The 27,412-nt window shown below is 36.7% G+C and overlaps 1 protein-coding gene across 1 annotated transcript; it reads left to right on the top strand.

Moving 5' to 3' along the window:
- Window positions 1–153: 153 nt before the first annotated feature.
- On the top strand, window positions 154–22,838 carry TMED8 (transmembrane p24 trafficking protein family member 8). Its single transcript, XM_058162438.1, has 6 exons — window positions 154–604; window positions 10,726–10,795; window positions 14,422–14,551; window positions 14,934–15,075; window positions 16,243–16,536; window positions 17,844–22,838. The coding sequence occupies exons 1-6, from the start codon at window positions 448–450 to the stop codon at window positions 18,059–18,061; spliced, it is 1,011 nt and encodes a 336-aa protein (XP_058018421.1). The 5' UTR covers window positions 154–447; the 3' UTR covers window positions 18,062–22,838.
- The last annotated feature ends 4,574 nt before the right edge of the window (window positions 22,839–27,412 follow it).

Here is a 27,412-nt window from a genome sequence, read left to right as displayed (position 1 = left end):
TATTCATCTTCTTCTTCCTCCTCCTCTTCCTCCTCCTCCTCCGCCTCCTCCTCGTCTTCATCGTCCGCGCCATCCGGCGGCAAAGTCGAGTTACTGTCCATCGCTCCGACCGCAGGGGGAGCAATGGAGGAGGAGGAGGGGAAACTCTCCCGGTGCTATGACAACGCGTCCTTCCTGGAGAGCGGTCTCCATGGCGACCGGCTCTTCCGGGAAGGGTCGCCGTTTTCCCTTTCCTCGCTTCGCTCTCTGTCATCGGGAAACGCTCCGTCGCAGCCTGTCGAAGACCGCTTTCGTTCGCGGCCGGATTTAGGCGGGAACTCGGTAGGGTGGAGGCCTGAGAGGTGGCGGCTGTCAGAGGAAGCAGAGCGCTCGGCTTTTCCCGGCTGTTTCCGGATCGGTTCGCCTCTCCCCGCTTTGACTTCGGGGGCTTCTTTGTCTCGCTTTCCGATGTCGGGCGAACCGGCCGCTCCTGAGGATACCCGGTTCAAAGCCTCCGCGCTCGGAGGCCTGGAAAGCGGAGGCAGCGGGGACCGTTGCTGCCTTAGCGGGGCCGAAGATCAAGAGAAGCGTGTGGCGGCGGTGCCGCCGCTTCCGCCTCCACCAGGTACTTTCGGGACGGCTGTTAGAAAGAGGCGAAGGAGGGGGAAATCCTTGTGCCTGTCAGGCCTTCAGTTCCCACGTTGGGCCGAGGATCCCACAGAGATCCTCGGCCCAACGTGGATGGGCTCGAGAGATGCGAGTTGTTTGAGGAGGGGGGTTCCTCGCCACTAAGTTTCCTCCTTGCGACTTGTGGTTGGGGCCCTGCAAGGCAGGAATTCAACAGGTCACACTTTCCCGGCAGCAAGGCCACGTGAGGTGCTGCAACCCGTACTCGGTTTCCTGTGTTTGGTGGATCCGTTGCCTTGCCTGAGGGAAAGTAAATGAGAAGGGGCCTTAGGGACTGAGGTACGGTGGGTGTGTGTGAGAGAGAGAGAGAGAAAGGGGAGGGAGGAGGGAGGAAGAGAGGAGAGGGAGAGAGGGAGGAGGGGAGAAAGAGGGAGGAGGGAGGAGAGAAGGAGGGAGAGGAGAGGAAGAGAGGAGGAGAGAGAGGGAGAGAGAGGGAGGGAGGGAGAGAGAGGGAGAGAAAGAGAATTGCCTTTTATTCTAATAAGAAGGGTAATTTACAGATACAGTTGGTGGCCCATTAAGATGTGCTGCTAAACTGTATCTGTAAATTACCCTTCTTATTAGAACAATGCCTTTAGTTAGGATGGAGCAGGTGTTTCCCTGGAAACTTTTGTCACCTGGAGAATCTTTTACTTCCTGGCCGGCATAATTGTCATCTTGCTGTGTTAATCTCTACAGAGAAGCCGTATGCATGTGGGGGAGTTGATTTATTGGAGATGCTTCTTGTATTTGATTGATGAAGTAGAAAAGCACCATTGAAGTATCCTTAGACATGTTGTGTACAAATGATTGTCTATATTTTAATGGAGGGATCGATGCATCTTCTGTAGCCCCAGAACTTCCATCTCTCTCTTTAGAAATTCTTGCATTTTGGTAGCCTAATGTTGAACCAAAGATAAATTTGTATTGTAATGATAAGGTCGATGTCAGAAAATAGGATCTTTGTAGTCAGCACAGAGCAAAACCATACCTTACTAATGAACAAATTTGGGGAAGAATATCATCATGTATCATGTTGTATTTATGAGTGGAATAATAATATGACTGACATTTTTCTTTCAATAATGGTCTTATATTGTAACATTGATAATTTTGTTATCGGAGAGAATTCTCTCTTGTGGCATTGCATTGTTTATGTTTTTCCCTAACATATCAGCTGTTTTATAATTAGGCTAATGTAGCTTGGTGCAACTGTTGCATCATGTAATAGTTAAATAAATAACTATTAGTTATTTTCGTTCTTCTTTCAGAAGTATTGTTCTTTGCCCTATGTAGTCACAGTATGTAGAATTAAGTCAATTAAGTACTGTTTTCACTAATTTGAGGATCAAAGAAAGATGAAATTAGTGTCTAGCCTGACGTTTTATATGCGATTTTCTAAAGCAGTAGTCTCCAACCTTTTTGGCAGTGCAATCCAATCAATAAAAAGTTTGAACATGAATTCCAATATGTGCATGTTTAATATATTATTACTGAATGGATATATTAATTATAATTAGTATATGTAAAATGTATTACATATACATACAATATTATAGTATTTATATATCTTAATTTCTTATTTTACTAAACAATAAATATAAATAGCCTTTGTACTACTACTTCCTTCCTACATTCCAACGGATCAATTTGTGTACTCCCTATTGTGTATGTGCACTTCATTTTAGAGACCAGTGTTCTAGAAGACATTTTCTCTGAAATATAGTATATACACTAGTTTTATTTGACAGCTGTTGTAGCCTTGTAGATCCCAGTTGAAGGTTATAATATACAAAGTAGATTGAATCATTGTATTTGAGACAAATTCTGATAATGTCTCTCCTTGGAAATAATAACAATACTAATAAAAAGCAGTTTCTGTCTTTCATGGCATTAAAATCAACTTCAAGAAATTATTACTCTACTACCATGAACCTATTACTCTACTACCATGAACAAATCAGGCAGATATAGGTAGCCATTGCTTTTCATTTAAGGATATGAAAAGGATAACCAATTTGTGGATAATGTCTAACCATTTAAATTATTTTAGTGCAGATTATAACATTATTTAAAATAATTTTATCACTTTTAAAATAAGAAAATGAAGAAAAACAAAAGATAAATGAAGAAAAACAAAAGATACATAAAAATACATACATAATTTTAAAAAATGCACAACAAATGCTTTATGCAGTGAATGAGTACACGAGTGAAAAATTACAAGAAAAAATAAAGGATAATATGCTGTTAGAATAAACAGATTTCTCTAAATAATTATTTAATATAAACACTAGGTATGTATGTGTGTTCATTTCTAATACACTTATAGAATTGTCATGTTTTTACCTACTTTATTTTGTATAAATGAGTCTCATATTTCATTATATTTGTTCATGCAAAGATTTCATCTATGGGCAATTTGCTCCCGAGTAGCAAGTGCAATCAAATCTTCCATCTACCGAGTAAATGGAGTAAATATTTCCAATGCTGGTATATCAGTCTTTTAACTGTAATAAGGGCACAAAAAATCCATCTACGCTGTCTTGTTGTTAAATTCCATGTTAAATTTCCAGGGTGAAATACTATCCGTTTGCTCCGGTTCGGGCAACCTGGTAGTGATAAAAACTTTTACTTTTACTTTAAAAAGTAAAAAAAAAAAGGTTCTGACGATCACAGCTGTGCCGCCTGATCGTCGGAAACTTTTTTTACTTTTTTAAAGCATTTTTTTACTACCTATTCGCCCAAACTGGTTGTAAAAAAATACTTTTAAAAAGTTAAAAAAAAGGTTAGATGATCACGTGGCACAGCTGATTATCTTGACTATCTTGAATATATATCCCAGAATTTCCAGGCAGGAAACAAGTTGACTAAGAATTATAGAAGCTGCAGTCCCTGTATATTTGGAGAACATGAGATTGGAACAAGCTGATGTAGGGTATTTTTGCATCGTTGCTGATTCATAGTTTGTACAAAGCCCAATTTACAAATTCTGTGACAACAATTTAGAGACTCTAATTATCAACTGCAAACCTTACTATTCGCCTCGTGAATTTTCCTCATTTCTTCTAATTGCTGTTTATGTCCCACCACAAGCCTGTGTAAACGAGGCATTACGAACTCTAGCTGACCAAATCATGGAGGCTGAAGCCAAACACCCTGATTCACTGGCCATTGTTTTGGGAGATCTAAACAAGGCAAACTTAAGGAAAGAACTACCAAAATACTTTCAGCATGTCAATTGTCCCACCAGAGGCAAGAATACTCTAGACCACTGCTACACAACACTAAAAGATGCCTATCGGTCTTTACCACGTGCAGCTGTAGGACACTCTGATCATTGCATGATTCACCTTGTACCTGCTTACAGGCAAAGACTTAAAGCCATAAAACCAATAATTAAATCAGTGAAAACCTGGACGGAGGAATCAGAATTAAAGCTACAGGCATGTTTTGACTGCACTGATTGGAATATTTTAAAGATACCTCTGCAGACCTGGATGAACTCACAGATACTGTAACATCATATGTCAGCTTCTGTGAAGACCTATGTACCTACAAGGAACTTGCGAATACACAGTAATAACAAACCTTGGTTTACACCTAAACTTAAGCAGCTACGACATTCCAAAGAGGAAGCCTACAGAAAAGGTGATAAAATGCTGTACAATCAGGCCAGAAATGCACTAACAAGGGAGATAAGAGCAGCAAAAGAAGCTACTCTGAAAAGCTAAAGAATCAATTTTCAGCAAATGAACCAGCAAACATGTGGAAAACTCTTAAAAATATCACCGCTATGGCAAACCTCCTTCCCAGGCTGAAGGTAATCAACAACTGGCAGATGACCTGAATGAGTTTTACTGCAGGTTTGAAAGGAAACTACAGCCACCTATCTCCACAACCCCATCTCAGACACACCAACAACAGCCAAGCCTCCTACAACTGACCCCATTTCATTGGGTTCACAACCCCTAGTGATCACAGAAAAGGAAGTGCAGGACCTATTTCACAGACAAAAGCCAGGAAAAGCTCCAGGCCCAGACAAGATAACTCCTTCTTGCTTAAAAGTCTGTGCTGACCAATTGGCCCCATCTTAACCCATATTTTCAATAAATCACTAGAGATGTGCTATGTTCCTTCTTGCTTCAAACGCCTACCATCATCCCAGTGCCAAGAAGCCCACCATCAAGGAACTGAATGACTACAGACCAGTTGCTCTAACATCTGTAGTCATGAAAACCTTTGAAAGGCTAGTGCTTTCCTACCTGAAAACCATCACGAATCCACTCTTAGACCCCTTGCAATTTGCATACCGAGCAAATAGATCAACAGATGATGCTGTTAATATGGCTCTGCACTACATCCTACAACATCTTGAGTCTCCAAAGACCTATGCAAGGGTCCTTTTTGTAGACTTTAGTTCAGCATTCAATACCATCATTCCAGACATTCTTCTAACTAAGCTAAACCAGCTACAGGTACCGGAACAGACTTGTAAGTGGATCACAAGCTTCCTAACAAACAGGAAGCAGCAGGTGAAGCTAAGCAAGATCACATCAAATACCTGTACAATTAGCACAGGGGCCCCCAAGGCTGTGTGCTCTCCCCACTTCTCTTCTCTCTGTATACCAATGACTGCATCTCCAATGATCCATTTGTTAAGCTACTGAAGTTCGCAGATGACACAACAGTGATTGGTCTCATTCGAGACAATGACGAATCCATATAGATGAGAGGTCGAACGACTAGCCTTGTGGTGCAACCAAAACAATCTGGAACTGAACACACTCAAAACCGTAGAAATGGTGGTAGACTTTAGGAAAAACCCTTCCATACTTCCACCTCTCACAATACTTGACAACACAGTATCAACAGTAGAAACCTTCAAATTTCTGGGTTCTATCATATCGCAAGATCTCAAATGGACAGCTAACATCAAAACATCATTAAAAAGGACAACAAAGAATGTTCTTTCTGCGCCAACTCAGTAAGCTCAAACTGCCCAAGGAGCTGCTGATCCAATTCTACAGAGGAATTATTGAGTCTGTCATTTGCACCTCTATAACTGTCTGGTTCGGTTCTGCAACCCAACAAGAAAAACACAGACTTCAGAGGATAATTAGAACTGCAGAAAAAATAATTGCTCCCAACTTGCCTTCCATTGAGGACCTGTATACTGCACGAATCAAGAAGAGGGCCGTGAAAATATTTGCAGATCCCTCGCATCCTGGACATAAACTGTTTCAACTCCTACCCTCAAAACGACGCTATAGAGCACTGCACACCAGAACAACTAGACACAAGAACAGTTTTTTCCCGAAGGCCATCACTCTGCTAAACAAATAATTCCCTCAACACTGTCAGACTATTTACTGAATCTGCACTACTATTAATCGTTTCATAGTTCCCATCACCAATCTCTTTCCACTTATGACTGTATGACTATAACTTGTTGCTGGCAATCCTTATGATTTATATTGATATATTGATCATCAATTGTGTTGTAAATGTTGTACCTTGATGAACGTATCTTTTCTTTTATGTACACTGAGAGCATATGCACCAAGACAAATTCCTTGTGTGTCCAATCACACTTGGCCAATAAAATTCTATTCTATTCTATTCTATATTAAATCATGAACTAGCATTTTGAATAGGTTAAAGTGTGGCTCAATGGCTCCTATCTTTTTGGGGCCAAAAGGCATATCTGACATTTTTAGAGCATACGGCAGGTGTTGTTAACAGAAAGAAAATTATTGACATGGATAGGGTTTGCTTATAAATTGAGTTCCATAATCAAACACACTCTAACTCCCCAGAAATTTATTAATGCCCAGTTTGGCTTTTTTCTGTCCAGATAAATCCTATCCCTCCCTCCTCTTTGACAGAGGGAGACAATAAAAGTTATCTATACTATAGTTGGACTAATGCACTAAAATAGATTACATATTTCTGGGGAAAATATTCCATTATTTTGCATAAGCAAGATAATTCCATTATTTTGCATAAACAAGCATGATAAGCATGTTGTCACATTTTTATTTTTTATTTTTTGACAAAAAAACTCAATATATTTGTTTATGTAGCTATTCGTCCTGCTAAAATACTTTTAGTTTTTAATACCAGCAACTTTTTCAAAATTCAGATTCTATTAAATTGAATGCCACATTACAAAACTTCAAGTGAAATAATTTCTGGGCAAAACTTTGAATTTTAAACCACATTGCATATAATTTTTTTTCTTAATCATGTATTTAAGTTCAGCTCTTGGATGGCTGGGAAAACTTCTAAGATATTTGTGTGGCAAGTGAACTTAACCAGGAAATGAAACAAAGTTCATTTTATTTTCAGTTATTAATATAATATAAGCCCAATATGCTAAATTAGATTAATTTTGGATTGTGGAACATTGTTAAATTCATTTTTTCTAGAAAAGTCAGTAAAGAGATGTCTGCTACTGAATTCTCTCTTTATAAAGGGCTAATTCCATTTGGAACATCTACTACGGGATTCCCATAGGCTTTCCATGCTGTATTATTTTAAGAGAAATATCTGTTTCTGCTTAATTTTTTTAAATAGCAGATTAGCTTCTCCTTGTAAGATACTGATCCCTTTTTTCAGTTTTGTCCATACACTCTATGAACAAATCTTGTGCCCATGCAAATCAAGATGAATGAAAAGTTCCACTTCAAACAATTATTTATATTTTGCTTTCCTCTAAAGCTCTTTGGATAAAATGAGAAAATGCAGTTCTTTTAGAGATGCCTGGTTTAATTATGTATCATGTGAAGGAATGAATGAAGTAATTGGTGCACTAGATATTGATAAATGGGTTTACTAAGCAAGAAAATATGATAATCTGAACCAAACTATTGGCACCAACAAGCTTGGGTTTGCATGTGTTTTGTGACTATATTTCATATAATCACAAAACACAAAAATAGTTTTTTTGTCACAAAATAGTCACAAAACACAAAAATAGTTTTCATATCAAATGATCTAAATGCGAAAGCCCACTGCAACTACATAGCAAAAAAGGCTCTAAGAGTTGTAAACCTAATCTTGCGTAGCTTCTTTTCCAAAAACACTACACTACTAACCAGAGCATATAAAACATTTGCTAGGCCAATTCTTGAATACAGCTCGCCTGTCTGGAACCCACACCACATTTCTGACATCAATACAATTGAACGTGTCCAGAAATATTTTATAAGAAGAGTTCTCCACTCCTCTGAAAACAACAAAATACCTTATCCCACCAGACTTGAAATCCTAGGTTTAGAAAACTTAGAACTCCGTCGCCTTTAACAAGACCTAAGTTTAACTCATAGAATCATCTATTGTAATGTCCTTCCTGTTAAAGATTACTTCAGCTTAAATTGCAATAATACAAGAGCAACCAATAGATTTAAACTTAATGTTAACTGCTTTAATCTAGATTGCAGAAAATATGACTTCCGTAACAGAGTTATCAGTGCTTGGAACACATTACCTGACTCTGTGGTCTCTTCTCATAATCCCAAAAACTTTAACCAAAAACTTTCTACTATTGACCTCACCCCATTCCTAAAAGGATTATAAGGGGCATGCATAAGAGCACAAACATGCCTACCGTTCCTGTCCTATTGTTTTTTTTCATATATATATATATATATATATGCTTATGCTTCCTTATATTTCCTCATATATATGTTTATATACTATATAATCTTTTTGTGTGATGCTTATGTATTTTGTTGTGACAAAATAAATAAATAAATAAAATAAATATAGTCAACTCCAAATCCACCCAGGCTGTACACCAGCTGGAAAGATGACACCCAAAGATGAGCTTCTGAGACAATGCCTGAGGCAGAGCAGACATGGGCGAAAGATCAAGCAGAGGATGACAGATGAGATGTACCATTAACAGATAGCTGAGGTGGCAGATATTAGAAAACCTTACCATTGGAAAGACACTAAGAGACAGCACTGAGATATTGATCATAGGAGCATAACAGCCACTAAACACCAAATTCATAGACACAGGGATCTACCACATTAGTCAAAACCTGAGGTGCAGACTATGAAGAGAGGCCTCAGAGACAGTTGCACATAGACACATAGTTGCAGGGTGTAAAATGCAGGCAGGAGAAGCATACACTGAACGGCATAACCAGGGAGCTGGTATTGTGTACAGAAGGTCTGAATAGTGTATGGGCTAGACCCAGAGGTAGTCAACCTTTTTATACCTACTGCCCACTTTTGTATCTCTGTTAGTAGTAAAATTTTCTAACCACCCACCGGTTCCACAGTAGTGGTGATTTATAAAATGTATCGTAGTCTGCGCATGCCTCTCGCGCATCGTGGATTGGGTTGCGGGGGCGCTGGCTACCAGCTCTGCTTGTCTGTTACAGCTGGGTGATGTGGGGGAAGATGCGCGAGCTATTCTGGGACGAGGCTCTTTTGTTTGCGGTCGCACTATAGCGCCATTTAATTTCACTTACGTAACGTGAACTAAACTTATGCGCGGGCGATACAAATAGTATATTTTCAGAAATTTAAATTGTATGGGGAATTTTATGAAAACCTAATGAAAATGTTTTTAAATAATGCTATGAAAATGTTTTAAAAACACAAATTAAAAAAAAGGAAAGTGCTCCAGTATCGGACAAAACCCCTACCGTCCACCATGAAAGCTGGAACGCCCACTAGTGGGCAGTGGGGACCAGGTTGACTACCACTGGGCTAGACCTTCACAAGCCCAGATGGAAGATTTCACAGAAAGTTGTGGAGAATAACGTATTTTGTGGGACTTCCGAATCCAGACAAAGAGGAAGGTACTGGCCAATCAATCAGATATCATGATAGTAGACAAGAGCCAGAAGATAGTGGTGGTAAATATAGCAGTGCCAAGTGATAACAACATCAATGAGAGGGGTATAAGAAGCTGGAGAGATACCAGGTCCTGAAGGAGGAACTAGAGAAGATGTGGAAAATAAAGACCAAAATGGTCTCATTAGTGGTAGGAGCAGTCAGGACTATTACTTCTAAGCTGGGAGAGTGGGAAACCACAGAAATAATATCAGAACTCTCTTTCCAGAAGAGTGCAGTCCTAGGAATAGTTACAATATTGTGCAGAATCCTCAAATTGCCAGACTTCTGGTAGAGGATCTGAGATTAAGGAAGACACAGACCACCTATACAGGAGACAAGGAATTTTTTTAATATTTGTATTTTATTTAGAAGAACATCATGATTCCAATTGTTAATTGTAGGCCTGATGGTTACTCTCACTTAGAGGCTTTCAGTTATGTCATCTTAAATAAGCAAATATATAGTATCTTTAAGATAATTTATCATTTATTTTATAAAAACTGTACCTTTCTAGACCAAATCACAATATTCTGCTAGAATGATAAAATTATCATAAAAATGATGATGATAAACTATAAGACATTGTTCTTATTGGTCCTGAATCTTATGTCACAAATACAAACATATTGTTGACTAATCCCACTAAGAGTAATGTAGTCAATCCATCCTTTTCAATGTCTATTGTAGGTTAAGCTTTGTGAGCCTGATTATAAACATAATTGTCTAGCATTGTTTAGGACTAAATTCCTGAGGCCAGGTATACTGTCTTAGAATAGAAACCTCTTCCAGTCATGAATGTTATGTTAACTAGTAAGTATATTGGCTTGTCTCATTTTTTTAAAATTATTTTTATTTATTTATTTATTTATTTATTTATTTATTTATTTATTTATTTATTTATTCATTCATTCATTCATTCATTCATTCATTCATTCATTCATTCATTCATTCATACTTTTATACCGCCCTATCTCCCTAGGGACTCAGGGCGGTGTACAGCCATATAAAAAACACATAAATATACAAAATAAAACATTCATCTAAAAAACTTATTATATAGGCCAAATATTTAAAATAGACATATAAATAATAAAACCCGATTATTATTATTTTGAAATAGGATGCTTATATAGCATGACCCTACTGGCTGATAAAACATTGTGCCTATAAATGAATGGTAATTAGAAGTTCAAAAAGATGAACTATTACTTTGCTCTCTTCTAGAAAATGAAGATTCAACTAAAAAATCACTCCAAGAAGCTATTATTTCAGAAAAGGATATATTACCATGCAGGTAAGATAATAATTGTGAGTCTCTTGATATAAATCATTTGGGTTGATCTTTGTTTTCATTTTTACTTGCTAACATGCTGCTAGATAGAATCCAAAGGACTATTCCATACTCCCCAGGCAAGTCATCTTCTCCCAATGGCTATGATGAATAGCAATATCTTTGGAACGCTCACTAGAGAGGGTCTTCATGTATATTTCCTGTTAACTATTATTGATAATCAAGGCATATGGATAAGTAATAGCAATATTTTTACCTTTTAAATTTGTTTGGTGTTTTATTTATGATTCAAAGCTTAACTGTATGCTTGATACTAGTGTGAGCTATAAGGGGAAATTAAATATATAAAAATGAAAACAATCACAACAAAAATGTTTGTGAACATTTTATTTGTTAGCTGTATTTATTGTTAGATTTATATTCCATCTTTCCTCCAGGAGTTCAAGGCAGCCATCATAGCATTCCTGCCTCCAATTTCATCCCCACAACAAGCACCCTGTGAGGTAGGTGAGCTGAGAGAGTAATTGCCCAAATTCATTCAGGCAGTTTTCATGACAGAAGGTAGACTTGGTCATAGGTCTCCTCTGTCTTAGTTCAGCATCTTAATCACTACTCATCAACTCATTACACATGATTAGTTCCAATAAAATCTAATATTCTTACTAAAATAACAAGTAGAATTAGCATTAATATGTTCCTAGGACTAAGAACAGTTTTATAGTATTTTTGTAAAATTAATATTATGCAAAACAGTGTGATAGATCCTAAAATAGTTCTTTAAAAATAGGGATGTCATTCTACAGAAACTCATGGAATATAGAGAGGGATAATAATGATGAAGCTTTAATCAGTTCCTAATTTCAAATATAACATAAAATATGCATAAAATGGTATAGAGATAAAGGAGCAACAGGTTATCACTAAAATGCTTTGTAGGGAGTTTATTAGGGAATACTATACAGGTAACGCCTAGGTAATAGTCTATTTAGTTTTACTTTATATTAAGAATAACGATTTATTGAGTGTATATGCCACCGGACTCCCAGCAATTCTGGGCGGTGTACACAGTGTTTAAACATTCAAAAACAAAGAACAGTACAAAAATAGGGAATAGCAAAGAAATCAAACCTGGAAAGTGGGGGGGAAGGAATATCAGTCATCCTTTCCAATTAACAAGTAAAAAGGTTTATAACCATGTTAAAAACACAAAGAATTAAGTAGTTTTGTAACCATGTAACCTTACACAGATGTCTTCATTCTAATATTTTCATGGTATTCGTTTCAATTGCTGCCAAGTATAGAGAACATTGCATGTCCATATCATTCAAAGAAAAGTACACCATTTAATAAAATAAATTCATTTTGTAGCTAGTTCCATAGTTGGAAATATAGTATTTAAGATGAAAACAAATAATATTGTTTTGATTAATACAAAGTAACTTATACAAATTTGGTTGAGTTTGACTCTAATTGTTTATTTTGCTACCTTACCTTGCCACTGGAATTTGATTCCTTCTTCCAGTTAGTGAAATTTGAGACTGAAATGTGATAGGGAGGCAGTCCTTGACTTAAAACCAGTTGTTTAATGACCGTTCAGTTATGGCAGCCTCAGAAATGGTGCATTAAGGCCTGTAAAGCGCTTCTGGCATCATAAAATGTTGCCCTGCTAGCCCTGCGGTCACATGACCACATTTCAGATGCTTGGCATCCAACTCACATTAATAACAGGTTGCCAAGTGCCCCCCAGTCATGTGATTGCCATTTGCAACCATCTCTGCTGGCTTTCCCAGAAAGTCAATGGGAAAGCCAGCAGGGAAGATTGTAAGTGGAAGGGATGGAGAGGAGCTGAAATATTTGAGATATAGCTGATATTTTGCTAACAAATATTGCTGTAGCCCACTGAAAGATTTTAGCTTCCCTCCATGCACAGAGGGGAAATCCTTGGGTAGGCTGCAGAAGTGGAGCTGAAATCCTGAAGATTTCTCATGAAGGATTCCCCCTCTGCACATGGAGGGGAACTGAAATTGTGAAGGATACAACAATTTTTGAGAGTGAAGGGGGTGCCTGCTGAGTGCTGACATTTCAGCTCTGTGTGGAACCGAAATCTTTCAGCAGGCAGCTGTTTTGTTCAGCCTGCTTAATGACTGGGAGATCACTTAAAAAGTGCAACCGAAAGTGCCGGGATTGCGATTGTTGAGTGAAGCAGTCACATGACTACTCAAAGACAGATCCCAGTTCCAATTGTGGTTGGACGTTGAGGACTACCTATGTGCTTAGATAGTGTCAATGAAGACAAATCAATTATTTGTCACTTCACTAGTTTGGAAACATAACTATAATGACAAATATATAATATAAATACTTTTTTCTGAGGCAGTCTCTATATTTATTTTATATTTGTGAGTGCATTATGTATCAATATGCATAGAAACTTTATAGCAATGGCACTTATACTTTTTGGGCTAGTAGAAATATTTTGAATTTTTGAGAATATGACATGCATGCACTTTCACAAATGAACCACCAATTTATAAAATGGATGCACTGGACAATGGCCAGCTGCACAAACATTAATTTACCAAGAAAGAATTTGGTGGAAGAGGTCCACCTGCTAACCTGCTCTCCAGAATATTACCTTCCACACTTGGCTTAAAGTAATCATTTTTTTCCTAGAAAGATGAATTTTCTTCCTGGCAAGTAATTGCACTGAATCCCCCAGGGTCTACCTTACATGGATATATATCTACATTAGGGAATTCATCTGGAGAAGAGAACTGCCACTTACTCTACGCTTTTATCCTTTTGTTCGTCTCTTATGTATATAAAACACCTGCTCTCATAAACAATATTTTGACTCCTCCCCTTTACAGTAACAGTCAATACATCACATGTTTTGCATGTACAGCTTCAATCGCCTTCATTTCCATTTGAAAACAACCTTGATGCAGACATGAGAAAATCCCTGCCTGCTGCTTTAGAGAGCTGCTGCTTGTTAAATCAGAATAGATGATACTTAATTAGAGAGTGATATGGCAGTGTATCAGACCTCTTTAAATATTTGCATTAAGCCCTAAGCCCACATGCAATGATAAACCTGTGGATGATTTGGCAGGGATAAGAAGTTATTGCTATAGCTAATTGATCTGTTTCTATAAAATATAATTTCATACACTGTACGTTTTTTTCTTTTCAATGTTTTAAAACTGATTTTTATAGGTAGGATGTTTGAACTAAACAGTCAAATTGTTGTGCCTTGTTTGATTGGATACATTATCTATGATAGCTAATTGTTTCTTAGTGCTGGATGTAGTTCAAATCCAGTGTTTCTGAAAAGGATCAGCAATAACTCATCCTGGAGAAAATCTACCTATGTGGTCACTTAAGAATCAACACTAACTTGATGGCACATAACATTCTTTCAGCTGCCTAAAGGAGTACCACACAGCATTTCTCATTTGAATTTTGGCTTAGCTGAGACTCATCTGGATATAAAATGTAAGCCAGAGGAACCCTATTTGACTCCAAGTCACCTTACAAGTCTCTGTTTTTCCAGTTGATTGGAGTTTTACCTACCTGTTATACCAGGTTCTTAAAACAACCTGCATTCTTGTGCTATCTTTCTCTGAGAGGCTGCAGAATGGATCGCCTGTAAATTCAGATACTACAAAGGATCCTGCAGGTGCTAATGGGAGTCGAGAGGAGCAAGATGTAGTTGGAGAGGAGGAGATCCTCACTGATCAATCTCAGCACCAAAAAGAGGTAGGTGATTTTACTCTTGGCCTATTTCTACTTGCCATACCATCATTACAATCCTTTGAAATGTTTGTCTTGAGATAATAAGAAACTCATATGTAGTATAGATGATAAGATTATTGAACTGTATTTTTTTCTGGGATGCAATATATTTTAATTGATTACATTTCTGAGTTGCCTAGAATTGAAGAAATGTGGAATAGAAAAAAACTTCAGAAGATATTACGCTAAAATATCTTCTGAAGTTTTTTTTTCTAGTTAGGATGACATAGTTGTAAATAGGTAGAATTCAGATAAAGATATGTAGAGAAAAGACTATTTTTGTTAAAAATTAAGGCACTTTAACACCACTGTATTTTATATATATTCTATACATTTTTCTGTATAGGAAGCTATACTGCAAGTGACAAATTTCTCTGCACCACAAGGACCAGGTGATATAATCATGATACAGTCTGAATATACAGGTGCAGTAGACATCCTGTCTGCAGAGCTAGAAACTACAGATCTTCTAAGCGAACAGAAGAAAGGTAAGGATTATGCTTTCAACTACTATGTCTTCATATGGATCAGTAGCTAGCGTTCTATTAAAGAAATCTGCAAGTTTTGAGCTGTTTTGTGGTAGAGTATACTAAGACTTATAGTCAGTTTTGAAATGCTCATATTTAAAAAAGCAGCAACAAAGATTTTGATTCTTTGCTGTTTAATTTAGTTTTTAGTTTTTCCATTTTTGTGTTGTTGTATATAATTTCTACCCTTGATTAGATTGTTTTTATATTATTTTTTATTTCGCTCTTATATTATTTCAAATTTTGCTGTTAACTATACTTATTTGATGAGGGTGAATCCTCCCTTTGAACTATGTGGTTTTATTTATTTTAGACTTGCCTCCAGGGAGATGGGCGGCATACATCTTTAATAATAAATAAATAAGTAAATTTTGTTTCAACGTAGTTTTTTGTCACTCCACCTTTAATCTTTTTTGTCTATTGTGTTTTTTCTTGTGGTTAAAGTTTTTAATCTGTAATTCCCAAGAGTTGTTGGAGGTTGGGCAGTATATAAATGTAATAAATAATTATTGCTATTATAAAAGAGTATTATGGCAGAAAAAGAAATCCACAGAAATCTGAAATAAGGCAGGACCAAAATAGAGTTGAGATTGCTATTACATTACTTAATTTTAATGCTTGGGATGAAATGATAGTGATCTCATAGTGAATAGTCGATGGGTTTTTTAAATTTTAAGTATGTCAAATTAATATGGCCCCCTTTGTAGTGGTCATTATACACCTTTATCATCCAATTTGTTCTTAGAAACTTTGCTGTGCCAAGATGTCTAATTAAGTCATTATACGGAGTATGGCAGTATGGGCGAGTCACTGAAAGAATAGATTCAGCCAGTTAAAAAGACTCCTAGAAGTGTGTTTCAAATTTTGAGTAAAATTCTTATAAGAAAAATGAAAATTTACCATACCTGATATGTATTTGTATAAACCTTTTTTGACCAATAAAAACTTTTTGGAAAAAAAAAAAAAAAAAAAAAAAAAGACTCCTAGAAGAAAAACTGTCAGCTGAGAGAGGGATTAAAAAATCTAATTCCTTCTTTTGAAAAAAGGGAAATTTTGTAATTAGAATATCCAGTCTTGTTAAAAATTTTATCAGCATCTATGTTATAAAAACATCCTTCTTTCTTCCAGTTCGGCCACCTCCATTGATTCCCCCCACTACCTGGACAAATTCTAAGATAAGGGAGTTTAAAACAAAGATGGCAAAGGAGAAGAATGCCCGAATGCTAGTGAAACGGGGTGAGGTATTAACAGTCCGGGTGCCCACTCATCCTGATGGGAAGCGCGTCTGCTGGGAATTTGCTACAGAAGATTATGACATTGGGTTTGGAGTCTATTTTGATTGGACTCCTATTACTAGTACTGCCATTACTGTTCAGGTCAGTGAATCAAGTGATGAAGAAGATGAAGAAGAAGAATTTGAAGGTATGTCATGTCTTCGATAGTGATGTATAAATTTAATAAACAAATATGAAAAACCATTATGTCTTAGATAGTCTCTTAAGCAAGCATAACCTCTTTAACTTGAGTTAAAGAATGCAACTTCTTAATTACTTTGAGTTCACTTGAACTGTGCCATTAGTCTTCAAACTGTTCCAAGACTATCAAGCAGGAAAATTTAATAAATCCTGCTAATAAAAAGTGTGTTTATTTATTCATAAATATGTCATTTATGGATATAATTGTGGCTCCAAACACTGCCAACTCTAAGCAGCTTGAATGTCAACCTCTGCAAATAAAGTTAAAGTATATATAGATAGCATCAGTGTTTGGGCCATTCAGACTTTAAAGAGGGTGCTGTTCTAGGGAGATTAGTGACAAAAAGGCCTATGCCTGGATATTTGGCTAAGGTGTTATGCGTGTATATTTGTCATTGTTGCCCTCTTTTTACTCCTTTTGCTTCACTGTTATATTTTGGGTTTTTTTATTTTGTGAATTGTCTAGACTCATTGGGAATTGGGCAATGTCCAAATTTAAATAATAATACAAGTCCAGGACTCCGCTGATGACATTCCTCAGTCATAGGATCTATAGGCACCTTCACACAGTCCTCTGACATTAATAAACTTTACACATCTTCCCATAAAATTAGCACAAGTTCTTTCCCCATAACTCAGGGAAGAATTTTATAAATGTAGGGTCACTGCAGAAATTGTCTCAGTCTTGCTTCTATTGCAGTAATAATATAGAAAATCCCTCACCTGCTAGAAATTGGAATGTAAACATTGGAATAAATCAATGCATGGAACATGGAGGTCAGGCTGTTCCTTATTGCTTCCTCTCTTACACTGATGAGCATCACTGTTATTATTATGGAATAAAATGGGCCACTTAGAAAGCTCATTTGATGAAATGACAAGGAGAGAAAAATCATTCCCATTTTATTTTTTAATCAATTATGCAAATGTGCAAAATAATACATATAATTAATGATGCATATGATTAATAATACATATAAATAATTACAATATTTAGAGATCCTATGTATTTTATATTCTTTAATATAAAACAGTTTAGGAATTAGGTTGTAGTTTGTTTTTTTAAATGACATCACTGGAACTTTCTCAGGTTCCAGTATAAATATGAAAAGTCTTATCTCTAGATGATTTGAAACCTGTAGTGATGTTCTCTCTGTGTAAGCTTTCTTAGTTAGATCCACAATCCTGAATCTCTATGACCTCCTCCTATTGGTTTTTATAGCTGATATATATGTTGTGCATTTCCCTTCTCAGGTCCTATTCCTGTTGGTGATGTGGAAAAAGGAGCCAAAAGCTATTTGCGAAACCGTTATGGGGAGATCATGCCAGTCTACCGAAGGGACAGCCACCAAGAAGTGCAAATAGGCAGCCATGATTATCCAGGGGAGGGCATCTATTTGCTCAAATTTGACAATTCTTACTCTCTCCTACGCAACAAGATTCTTTTTTTTCATGTTTATTATACCACCTAAAAAAATAAATAGTTTTGTTGCCAAGACTAATATGTATATCTTGTGATGGCCAAATTTTGTTTATATAGCCTTCCTATTCCAAAATGGAGGAAACGGTCATTAGCAGTTCCACTTTGTTGTATGCAGACACAAAGCTGAAAAAAAAATAGTAACAGCAAGCAAGTCACGGGACATAAGATGTCTGTTTTTCTTTTGATTGCACTTACATGAACTGAAGCTAAAACACGCCTTTTCTTTGGAAGTATATATATTATCTCCTTCTACTCTTCTGGCTACAAATAGTGACTGGAATCAGCTGCCAAAACAGCCTGTAGAACTCTGCCCAGAACTACATTGTTACTGTGATATTGTACACTGCCATTTGCTTTGTAGTAGAGATCTTGTAGAATGGTACGCGCGTTGCCTACTCAGGCCACTGACAGGTTGACTTCTCTCATCTGCCTCCCATAAATGTTCATCTGCTCAGTTGTTTGTATATATTTTAAAGCTTGGCTGGATGGCATCCAAACTGCATCATTCTCTTTCAGTAAGAGAACAACATATGGTAACTTTAAAAGAAAAAAGCATACCCTCCCATTTCTGCTTTTGATGAATTATTCGGGAAGCAGACATCAACAAAGGCTTCTCCAGTTCCAGAATTCATAGTTTTGGGGGCACCATATGCTGTTCTATTGGCAACATTTGGCAACATTTAAGTATAGTAAAAATTGGTGAAATTCCAAGTGTTGTTCGATACCAATGACAAAAAGCAATCCTGAACTATATTACAATAGGCAGGCACAAATTAGTCCTTTGGTCTGTTACAACTATTGACTTTAAGCAATGATTTTGTAATTTATATGGAAGAGTGATTCACAAAAGCCTCCCCATCCATATAAAATAATATCGAGTCTTTAAACAATCAGAAAGTATTTGCTTTCTTTTACACCAGGGGTGTCAAACTTGCAGTGTCACAGTGGTGTCATGTGACGTACTGGGACTAAACCGGATGGGGCCGTGGCCAGCACGTGACACATCTGGCCTGTGGGCCGTGAGTTTTACAGCCCTGTTTTACACCTTTGTTGTTTATTCAGACTTCAAAATCACTGCCAATATTTAATGTAGCATAATATAGCAGAGCTACCTATTGCAGTTACCAGTTGGCAATCATTATCTTTCATAGCTCAGGTTTTATAGAATGTATATGTACAGCTCATGTTGTCTCTATAGCAGAAGACATAAATATACTTAAGATTTCAGGGGGAGATTTGAGCAGGCCTTTTTAAAGCTGTTATTTCTTGTGATGTTTGTCCAGTATGCTTAACTCTGCATGATTACACCAAATATTTATTGTAAGTAGTAGATCTTGGGCAATGTTCCTAAGAGGTGTTTTTGTTGAAGCTTGGCGGTTTACTATTTCTGCCATATTTTTAGTGAGAAACATACATAGAGGAAATGAAATTGACTCCTGTCTCAGGCTTTTTTTAAACAATTGGGAAATAAACTCAATGTTTTCAGATTTGAAATGAGAAATGGATAAATACGTACTACTAACTTTAAAGAGGAAATCCAATATGGCTACTCCTTCCCATTTTTAAATTATTTTAAGATGAGATTGGAGAAACAATTACAGCATTTAAAGTACAATAACTGCAAGGAACAACATTTGGTGGAAGAAGAAAAACTGTAGTACAAATGGATTTTCTGATTCAGAGTTGCTGATTTTTGAAAACAGTCTTGAAGGACCCCCATAGAAGGAGCCACTGAATTGTTTGTTGTAAAACTTATGAACAACATTTAATGTTCTCTTCCTTCCCCCATTTGTAAATTCATGTTACTGTTGAAATCATTTTCAATTAAAGCTTATCTCTAGATGTCCCACACTGTACAGAAAATGAAGCTCACTGGTCCTCGTTTTCAACCCAAAGAATTTGCTTTGTTTAGAGTTCAGAAAATGAAACAGATTTATTTGCTTTGGCTAATGTTTTCTTGAAGAAATACAAAAAAAGAAAAGATATATATTTTAAATGGGCAAATTTGTGTTGACTTTAATTACAGAGCTCTATTTTTAACTCTTGAGTAACATAAAAAGCTTCCGCAGGAAAGCAACTGCATTTGTTCTTAAGTCCCACAGTATCTTCTAAAGGGTTAGTGGATTGCTGTTGAAATTACAGTATCATTTCTACCTACAGAGGAATGAATTTTTAGAAAAGAGAACAAGACTGAAATGTGGAGCAAGATAAAACTGTAGTAGATATCAGCTGAGCAAAAGCCTTCGTGCCTTCCATTCCATTCTCTGTTTAATGTCAGTGGCTTTCAGATATGTTCCTACTGAACTAAACAGTTTAAAATTGACTGCCCTTCATATGTATACTTTGCTCATTTGACTAAGGAAATTAATTTGTGAAGTTTTGATGATTCAGGTATAGTGTGTAATATTCCTTCTCCATGTATGAGTTGTATATACACACATATGCACATGAGCTTTACAGTATCTGTACCTCTTATCCAAAGACTAACTAAACTCAGGCCAAGTCAAAGTATTTCTGTGGTTTGTTTCTCTTTCTACTGTGAAAAATTATAAAGCTGTATGTGCTTCTTAGATTGCTAAAATTCTAAAATTCTATTACCACGTGCTAATGAAATATGTGAAAAATGCTTAGAGTGAACAGTTATCGTTGCCTGAAATTGATTCTAGAAAATTTTCAACATTCAACATGCATTGCTGTAGATGAAAATAGAAATATAATTTCACTAGAGATAAATTAGCTATTATTTTAGATTGAGAAGTTCAAGTTTAATAGAAATGTTATAATAAAATAATTGTATGATTGTCCCATAATGTATGGAAATAACAGACTGGCCATGTTCGTATGGTAGCATAAAGAAGTAGCACAAATAAATAATGTATATGCAGTATATGGCAACTTAAAATGGAAAACAGGATCTAATTAGTCCCAATACATAAATTAAGCATTTTAAACTCATTTTACTTCTACTTAAGCCACACTTTAATCATATTAATGTACTCGGCCCATGTATTTGATTTAATTAGGTATAATTTGGTATATTTCCTCTTTAACTATTGACAAGCAAGCTAAACTGAGACATTGGAACTAATCTTGAATGGGATTGGAGATAAAATATTATTGATACTGCTTTGTTTGTCTCCTTTTAACTAAGAGAGAATTGCCAAAATCCTGGTTCATGAATAATTCTGATATGGAATGATTGCTACAGTCCCAAGTGTACTAAAATCCAATTAAAATTTGGGCCTGTTTCTAAGTAGACAATACAGCATTATCCTGTAAGTCTTCTTGCACTATGAGGACTTGTATTTTCAAGACATATTCCTTTTATTGTCCTCGTAAATCCAGTACAATTCCATAGAGCATGAAAGCCATCTTGAGGCAATTTGGGAACAGTTCAAAGCAGAGAGTTCACTGATAACTTCATGGTAAATCTTACTTTAAATAAGCATTTTGTTTTATCCCTTAATCTTCATAACAAGACCAAAATTCATGCAATCTGAATCTTACGTTGATTACTGAGAAATCAGGGAGACAATTTTATAACCGCTGTTGATTTGCTTATCATAGTTAGAATAGAATAGAATAGAATTTTATTGGCCAAGTGTGATTGGACACACAAGGAATTTGTCTTGGTGCATATGCTCTCAGTGTACATAAAAGAAAAGATACGTTCATCAAGGTACAACATTCATCAAGGTACAATGTTCATCAAGGTACAACATTAGTACAAAAGTTAGGTAACTTTTCTAGTAATAATTGTACTGCATGTGGGGTATTTTCTTATAGAACACACGAAGGCTGAGTAAGCAAAATCAAGACTAAATTTTTCTAATTGTGGTGGACCAAAAGCATTTACAGTATAGTCAATAGTATTAAAACAGTGAATTTGCTTATATTGATTTAAAAGAGTCCATGAGATTTATTTGAATGTAGAATATAGCCTTTTAAAATGGTTTAGTCTCAAAATAATAATAAGTCTAGAAATGCATAGATGCAATCCTAAGTAAATTAATTTGGGAGCAGGTCTCTCAGAGTCTATAAGATTTATTTTTAAGTAATTATGGTTAAAAGTGAGCTCTGTAAAGGTGTCAGACTGGTATGTCAGAAAGTACATTGTGATTTAATACCAATATATTAGCAAGGCCTTCTGCTAGTCCATGAGTATTTCTGATAGTTTGGCATCAAAGGAAAATATTTTAATATTAAGACTTCAATAACATTTTGATTAATTCAATTTATAAAGGTATAACATTACTTTCCAGCACTTGCTTTCTGCTGGTCTTAATGGAACTAAACTTATACTTAGCAAATCTAAGTTTTATCAAATATACAATATTGTCCCTGAGAACAAGAATAAAGGATTATTCTGTGCATTTTTATCAGTAACATGAAATCTTTGAAATAAAACAGACTGGTTTGTAGTTTAAAATGATTGGTCTATAATGAAAATATACCCTTCAGATGAAATTCAATTCTATTTTGTACCATATAAAATTTTTATTCTGTAGTGAACTTCTTTATACAATTTTCTTAACTATTTGGTTTACATTCTCTTACTCTCCCAAACATTTTTTTCTTAAATGGAGAAGGCATTTTACAAATTATGGCACTGGGTTGATTATTCTAGTACAGGTTAAATAAAGTCTGTCTAGTTGTATTGCTGTTTCTTTCAGAATTTGATTGATATTTGTTATATTGTTTAGAACCATGGTTTTGTGACTGTATTTGACTTTTAAAAAGTTATTTCATTAAAGATTTTCATCATTCTGCAAAGTCTTCTGTTTTTCTCCTATTTAAATGATTGGTTGTGGATTACATTCAGTAGTAAAGTTTTTCAACCTTATACAGTTGTTACATATAAACTAAAAGCAGGGGTGGGTTCTACTTACCTCCGCTACCAGTTCGTAATGGGCGTGCGCTTGCTTCTGCACATGCACAGAAGCTTCTGCACATGCGCAGATTGTCTGTGATAATATCTGGCCAGGTGGGTGGGGCCTCCTGCCGCTGTTATTACCAGTTCGCAAGAACCGGACCGAACCGGGAGCAACCCACCACTGGCTAAAAGGCTGCATCTTTTTGTACTGGTAGATACATCAGCAGTGTTTAGAATATATTGCAAATACATTTGAAAAATAGGCAGCAGATGGCTTTCCATTCAGCAGTGGTTAGTAGAATAAAAGAATAGCTGAGTTGGAAAGAACATTATAGTATGGGTGATACATAGTCATAATAACATTCCTTTCTTAGAGAGTCAAGGACATCTTGCCCTGCACCTGGAGGGTTGGAATTGGGAGACCTCTTCAGTTGGGATGGTGCTTGATTGGACCATGTGATGGACTTGTGGGTGCTGGGCAGGAACTTGGACTTTCTGTTGGGTGGGGAAAACCTGGAAGCTTTCGGATTTGGGTTTTCCCAGATGTGTCAATATGACATCTCTAATAAAATGAAACTTTGAGGAACTTCAAGCCTCGGAGTCTTCTTTCATTGGGGGATGTTACTTAGAACCTATATAGGACATCTATATTGCTTTGTTATAGTTAGATCAGAAAGTATGTGGTTTTATTTAATTATTATTTATCTAATTTAGCTAATTTATATAGCTGCCTAGCTCACCAAAAGCAACTGTGGACATATACAACAAAATTAAAAACAATTGATAAATATGTAAAACTGCTATAATTATAAAAACATTAAAATATAAAAAAACAAAACAAGAAAATAATAGACAAAGGCATGCTAATAGAACCACTTCATTTCACCTATCCCTGTGTCGTTAATCATTTTATAATCTTGCAGAGGTTAGAGGGCTGAGCAGGATATCCTGTGTGGTAGTGCTAGTGAAGATGAGGTAGTAAACATGCAAAGTTTCAGTATCTTGCATAAGATTTTCCATTCTTACGACTAGCAGAATATTTAATGATGAAGAAATATGTTTAGAACCACAATAACAATCACATTACTAAACTCAACATTATTACCTAAATGATGTAAATTGTTACTGTCCTATATTCTCAATGCTATTATGATGTATCAATAATCCAAATGCTATTTCTCTATTTCCTTTGGTATTTAGTGGTTTCGGGGTGAGTTATCATCTGTACGCTGATGATATGCAGCTGTACTTTTCCACCCCGGACCACCCCAACGAAAGTGTCGAAGTGCTGCTCTCTACATGGGGCTGCCCTTGAAGTGTACCCGGAGGCTGCAGCTAGTCCAGAATGCAGCTGCGCGGGTAATAGTGGGAGCAACTCGTTGCTCCCATGTAACACCAATCCTGCGCAGTCTGCACTGGCTTTCTGTGGTCTTCCGGGTGCGCTTTAAGATTTTGGTTACCACCTTTAAAGCGCTCCATGACTTAGGGCCCGGGTACTTACGGGACCGCCTGCTGTTACCTGATGTCTCCCACCGACCCGTATGCTCACACAGAGAGAGCCTTCTCAGGGTGCCGTCCGCCAAACAATGTCGGCTGGCGGCCCCCAGGGGTAGGGCCTTCTCTGTTGGAGCTCCCACGCTTTGGAACGAACTTCCCCCTGGTTTATGTCAAGTGCCTGATCTTTGGACTTTTCGCGGTGAGCTGAAAACGCACCTATTTATTCAAGCGGGACTGGCTTGAAAGTCTTAAATGTCTTATTAATTTTAATTGGGGCTATTTATAATTTTATAATTTTAAATTGTTTTAAATTTTCGGCCATTTGTAATATGCTTGTTTTAGTTTTGTTTTTAATGTGTATATTGCGGGCTTTTTAATATTTGGCTATACACCGCCCTGAGTCCTTCGGGAGAAGGGCGGTATAAAAATCTAATAAAATAAATAAATCTAATAAATTTCTGCTACACACTATACCCATGATGGGGAACCTATGGCACATGTGCCAAAGGTAGCACGCAGCACCCTCTCTGATGGCCCATGAGCCATCTCCCCAGTTCAGCTCTGCTGAGCATTCACGTGCGTCTCCCACTGGCCAGTTGGTCTTTGTGACTCTGTTGTGCATGCGCAGGGTGTGTGGGGTGTGTGTGTGCACGCACATGCGGAGAGTGCTTGCAGGGGGATGCGCATGTATGTGTGGGGGTGGAGCACATGTGAGGCCGCATGCGAGGGCAGAGTGTATGCAAGGGGTACATGCGCCTGTGTGGGGGCCGGGGCACATGCGGTGGGGCAGGGCATTTGTGTGTGTGTGTGTGTGTGTGTGTGCATGCACAGGGCGCATGCACAGGGCGCATGCAGGGGATCGCACACACTGCATTTTGGAGGTTCGGGTGCGCATGCTTTGGGCACTCGGTCTGGATTAGATTAGATTAGATTTAGATTAGATTTATTGGATTTTTATACCGCCCTTCTCCCAAAGGACTCAGGGCGGTTCACAGCCAAAATAAAACAACAATTATATACACAGTAAAACAATAGTTAAAAAACTTATTAAATATAAGGCCAAAATTAAAACCATTTAAAACTGTAAAAACCCCATAAAATTTATATCAAATATTAAAAACTATTAAAATTTCTATGCCAGTCCTGGAAAAGGTTAACCATCACTGCACTATACTATCTAGTATATAAAACTCTAAAACTCTTGTTCTTGTAGCCTTTAATTGGGCGAAATGGTGCATCATAGGGCAACAATTTTTGAACCATGGTATCTCATTTAATTTAGAGAATATGTCTGGGATTTGGGGTCCGTGACTCATTTAGAATTGAAATTTGGCAAATTTTATAAAACATTTTATGACTTTAAAAATATAGTTTATGACGTAACACAAAGCATCATAAAACATTTTCTATGCTAAAGGTTGACTATGCTATAAAGTTCAACTTGGGCTATTTTCAATACATCTTTGAATGTGTCCCAGTTTTTCCAGTGAAGGCAGTACAATTAGAACAATGGCCCCCAACCTTTTGGGCACCAAGGACGGTTCCATGGAGAGAGGTTTTTCCGAGGAGGCGGGTTTTGCATACTGCCTGCATCCCACGGATGGGGCTTCACTTGTTTGTGCGCCCTGGTTGCTGGCATGCTGCCGGCTGGTGCCAGTCCATGGACCATGGGTTGGGGACCTCTGCATTAGAATTTCTATTGAAGGCATCAAGGAATCTGGTAAGAAAATATCTCTGAAAGGATGATCGAAGAGTCATGGGTTGTCTCCTTGTTTTTTTAATAATACCAAACATTTATATCTGCTTCTGACATAAATAACTCATAATGTTCAAATAATAATTGCGTTAGGTAATAAAATAAGTTTGTATAAATGTTTCTTATATAAATGTATAAATGTTTCTTATAAGACTCCTTGTGACAAACTTTTGTAAGAACCTAGAAAATGTTGAGGAAAGAAAAAAATTCCCAAGACAAATATATGAATGGCTTAATATGCATTTATAACAATAATTATAAATAAATGAGTACAAAATGCAACAGAGACATTTTATGACAGTGATTGATGGGTGAAACGAAAGCACTATATTTCCAAGATGGCTCTAAGTACTTTCCAAGGATCTTCCTTGTTTTCAAGCAACTCTACTGGATACAATATTCTGCATTTGAGAATAACTCAAATAGAAACTAATTGTGCATATTCTTTCCACCTACATAATGCAACAGCTCTGAATTTCAGCTCAAAAGCTGTGGCTACAGTAATCCTGCTGCAGAGTGGAGTAGGTGACCTTGAGATGGAACTGTCCCACCCAATAGTGTTTTTAGTGGGACACTGCTAAAAACACTTTCAGTGCAATATTGTTTTCTTCTTTGCAGCCCTTTGAAGCTTGATCCTAGTGGTGTTCTATTTTTATTTTTGTTCAGCTAAGTTGGACTGAATATTGGGAACAACATTTTAGACTCAAAAGTATATCATGGATCACTTTTTCAGCTATTAAAAAAATCCTACCTAAATGATGAAATTACTCTTTTCAGCTTAACCTTTTAGAAGAACATCTTATAACCCATTGCCCTCATTTGGCTTTAAAAAAAATTACCTTCAGATTAAAAAAAGAAAAGAAAAAAAGAACCTGAGAAGCTGACATGATTCCAGACTGTGTTAACTCTGAGAGGGCCTTTAGGCCCAATAGCCATTTTTGGAATTGGTAGGAAGTGTGTCCATCTGGCTAGACATACACAAATCCCAAAATAAGGAAGAGCTACCTCAGTCACACAACAGGATTCATCCTCTAAATCAGTGTTACTTAACCTTGATAGCTTGAAGATGGGTGGGCTTCCAGAATTCCAGTATTTTTCCTTGCCATATTATTGTAACCTATTTCACTAGAAGCAATAACTGAGAATAGAATAGAATAGAATTCGTTATTGGCCAAGTGTAATTAGACATGCAAAGAACTTGTCTCTGGTGCATA

This window comes from Ahaetulla prasina, chromosome 1, assembly GCF_028640845.1.
Source record: "Ahaetulla prasina isolate Xishuangbanna chromosome 1, ASM2864084v1, whole genome shotgun sequence".
In the NCBI taxonomy this organism is placed as follows: domain Eukaryota; kingdom Metazoa; phylum Chordata; class Lepidosauria; order Squamata; family Colubridae; genus Ahaetulla; species Ahaetulla prasina.
Note: the sequence above shows the minus strand (reverse complement) of the source record. Positions and strands in the feature narration are given on the sequence as shown.

Excerpts from the sequence above, each read along its gene's own strand:
- TMED8 (XM_058162438.1), top strand. The coding sequence starts at position 448 with ATGTCGGGCGAACCGGCCGCTCCTGAGGATACCCGGTTCAAAGCCTCC. Across the intron at positions 605-10,725 it reads GCCGCTTCCGCCTCCACCAG|AAAATGAAGATTCAACTAAA; the intron begins GTACTTTCGGGA and ends GCTCTCTTCTAG. Across the intron at positions 10,796-14,421 it reads AAGGATATATTACCATGCAG|GCTGCAGAATGGATCGCCTG; the intron begins GTAAGATAATAA and ends TTTCTCTGAGAG.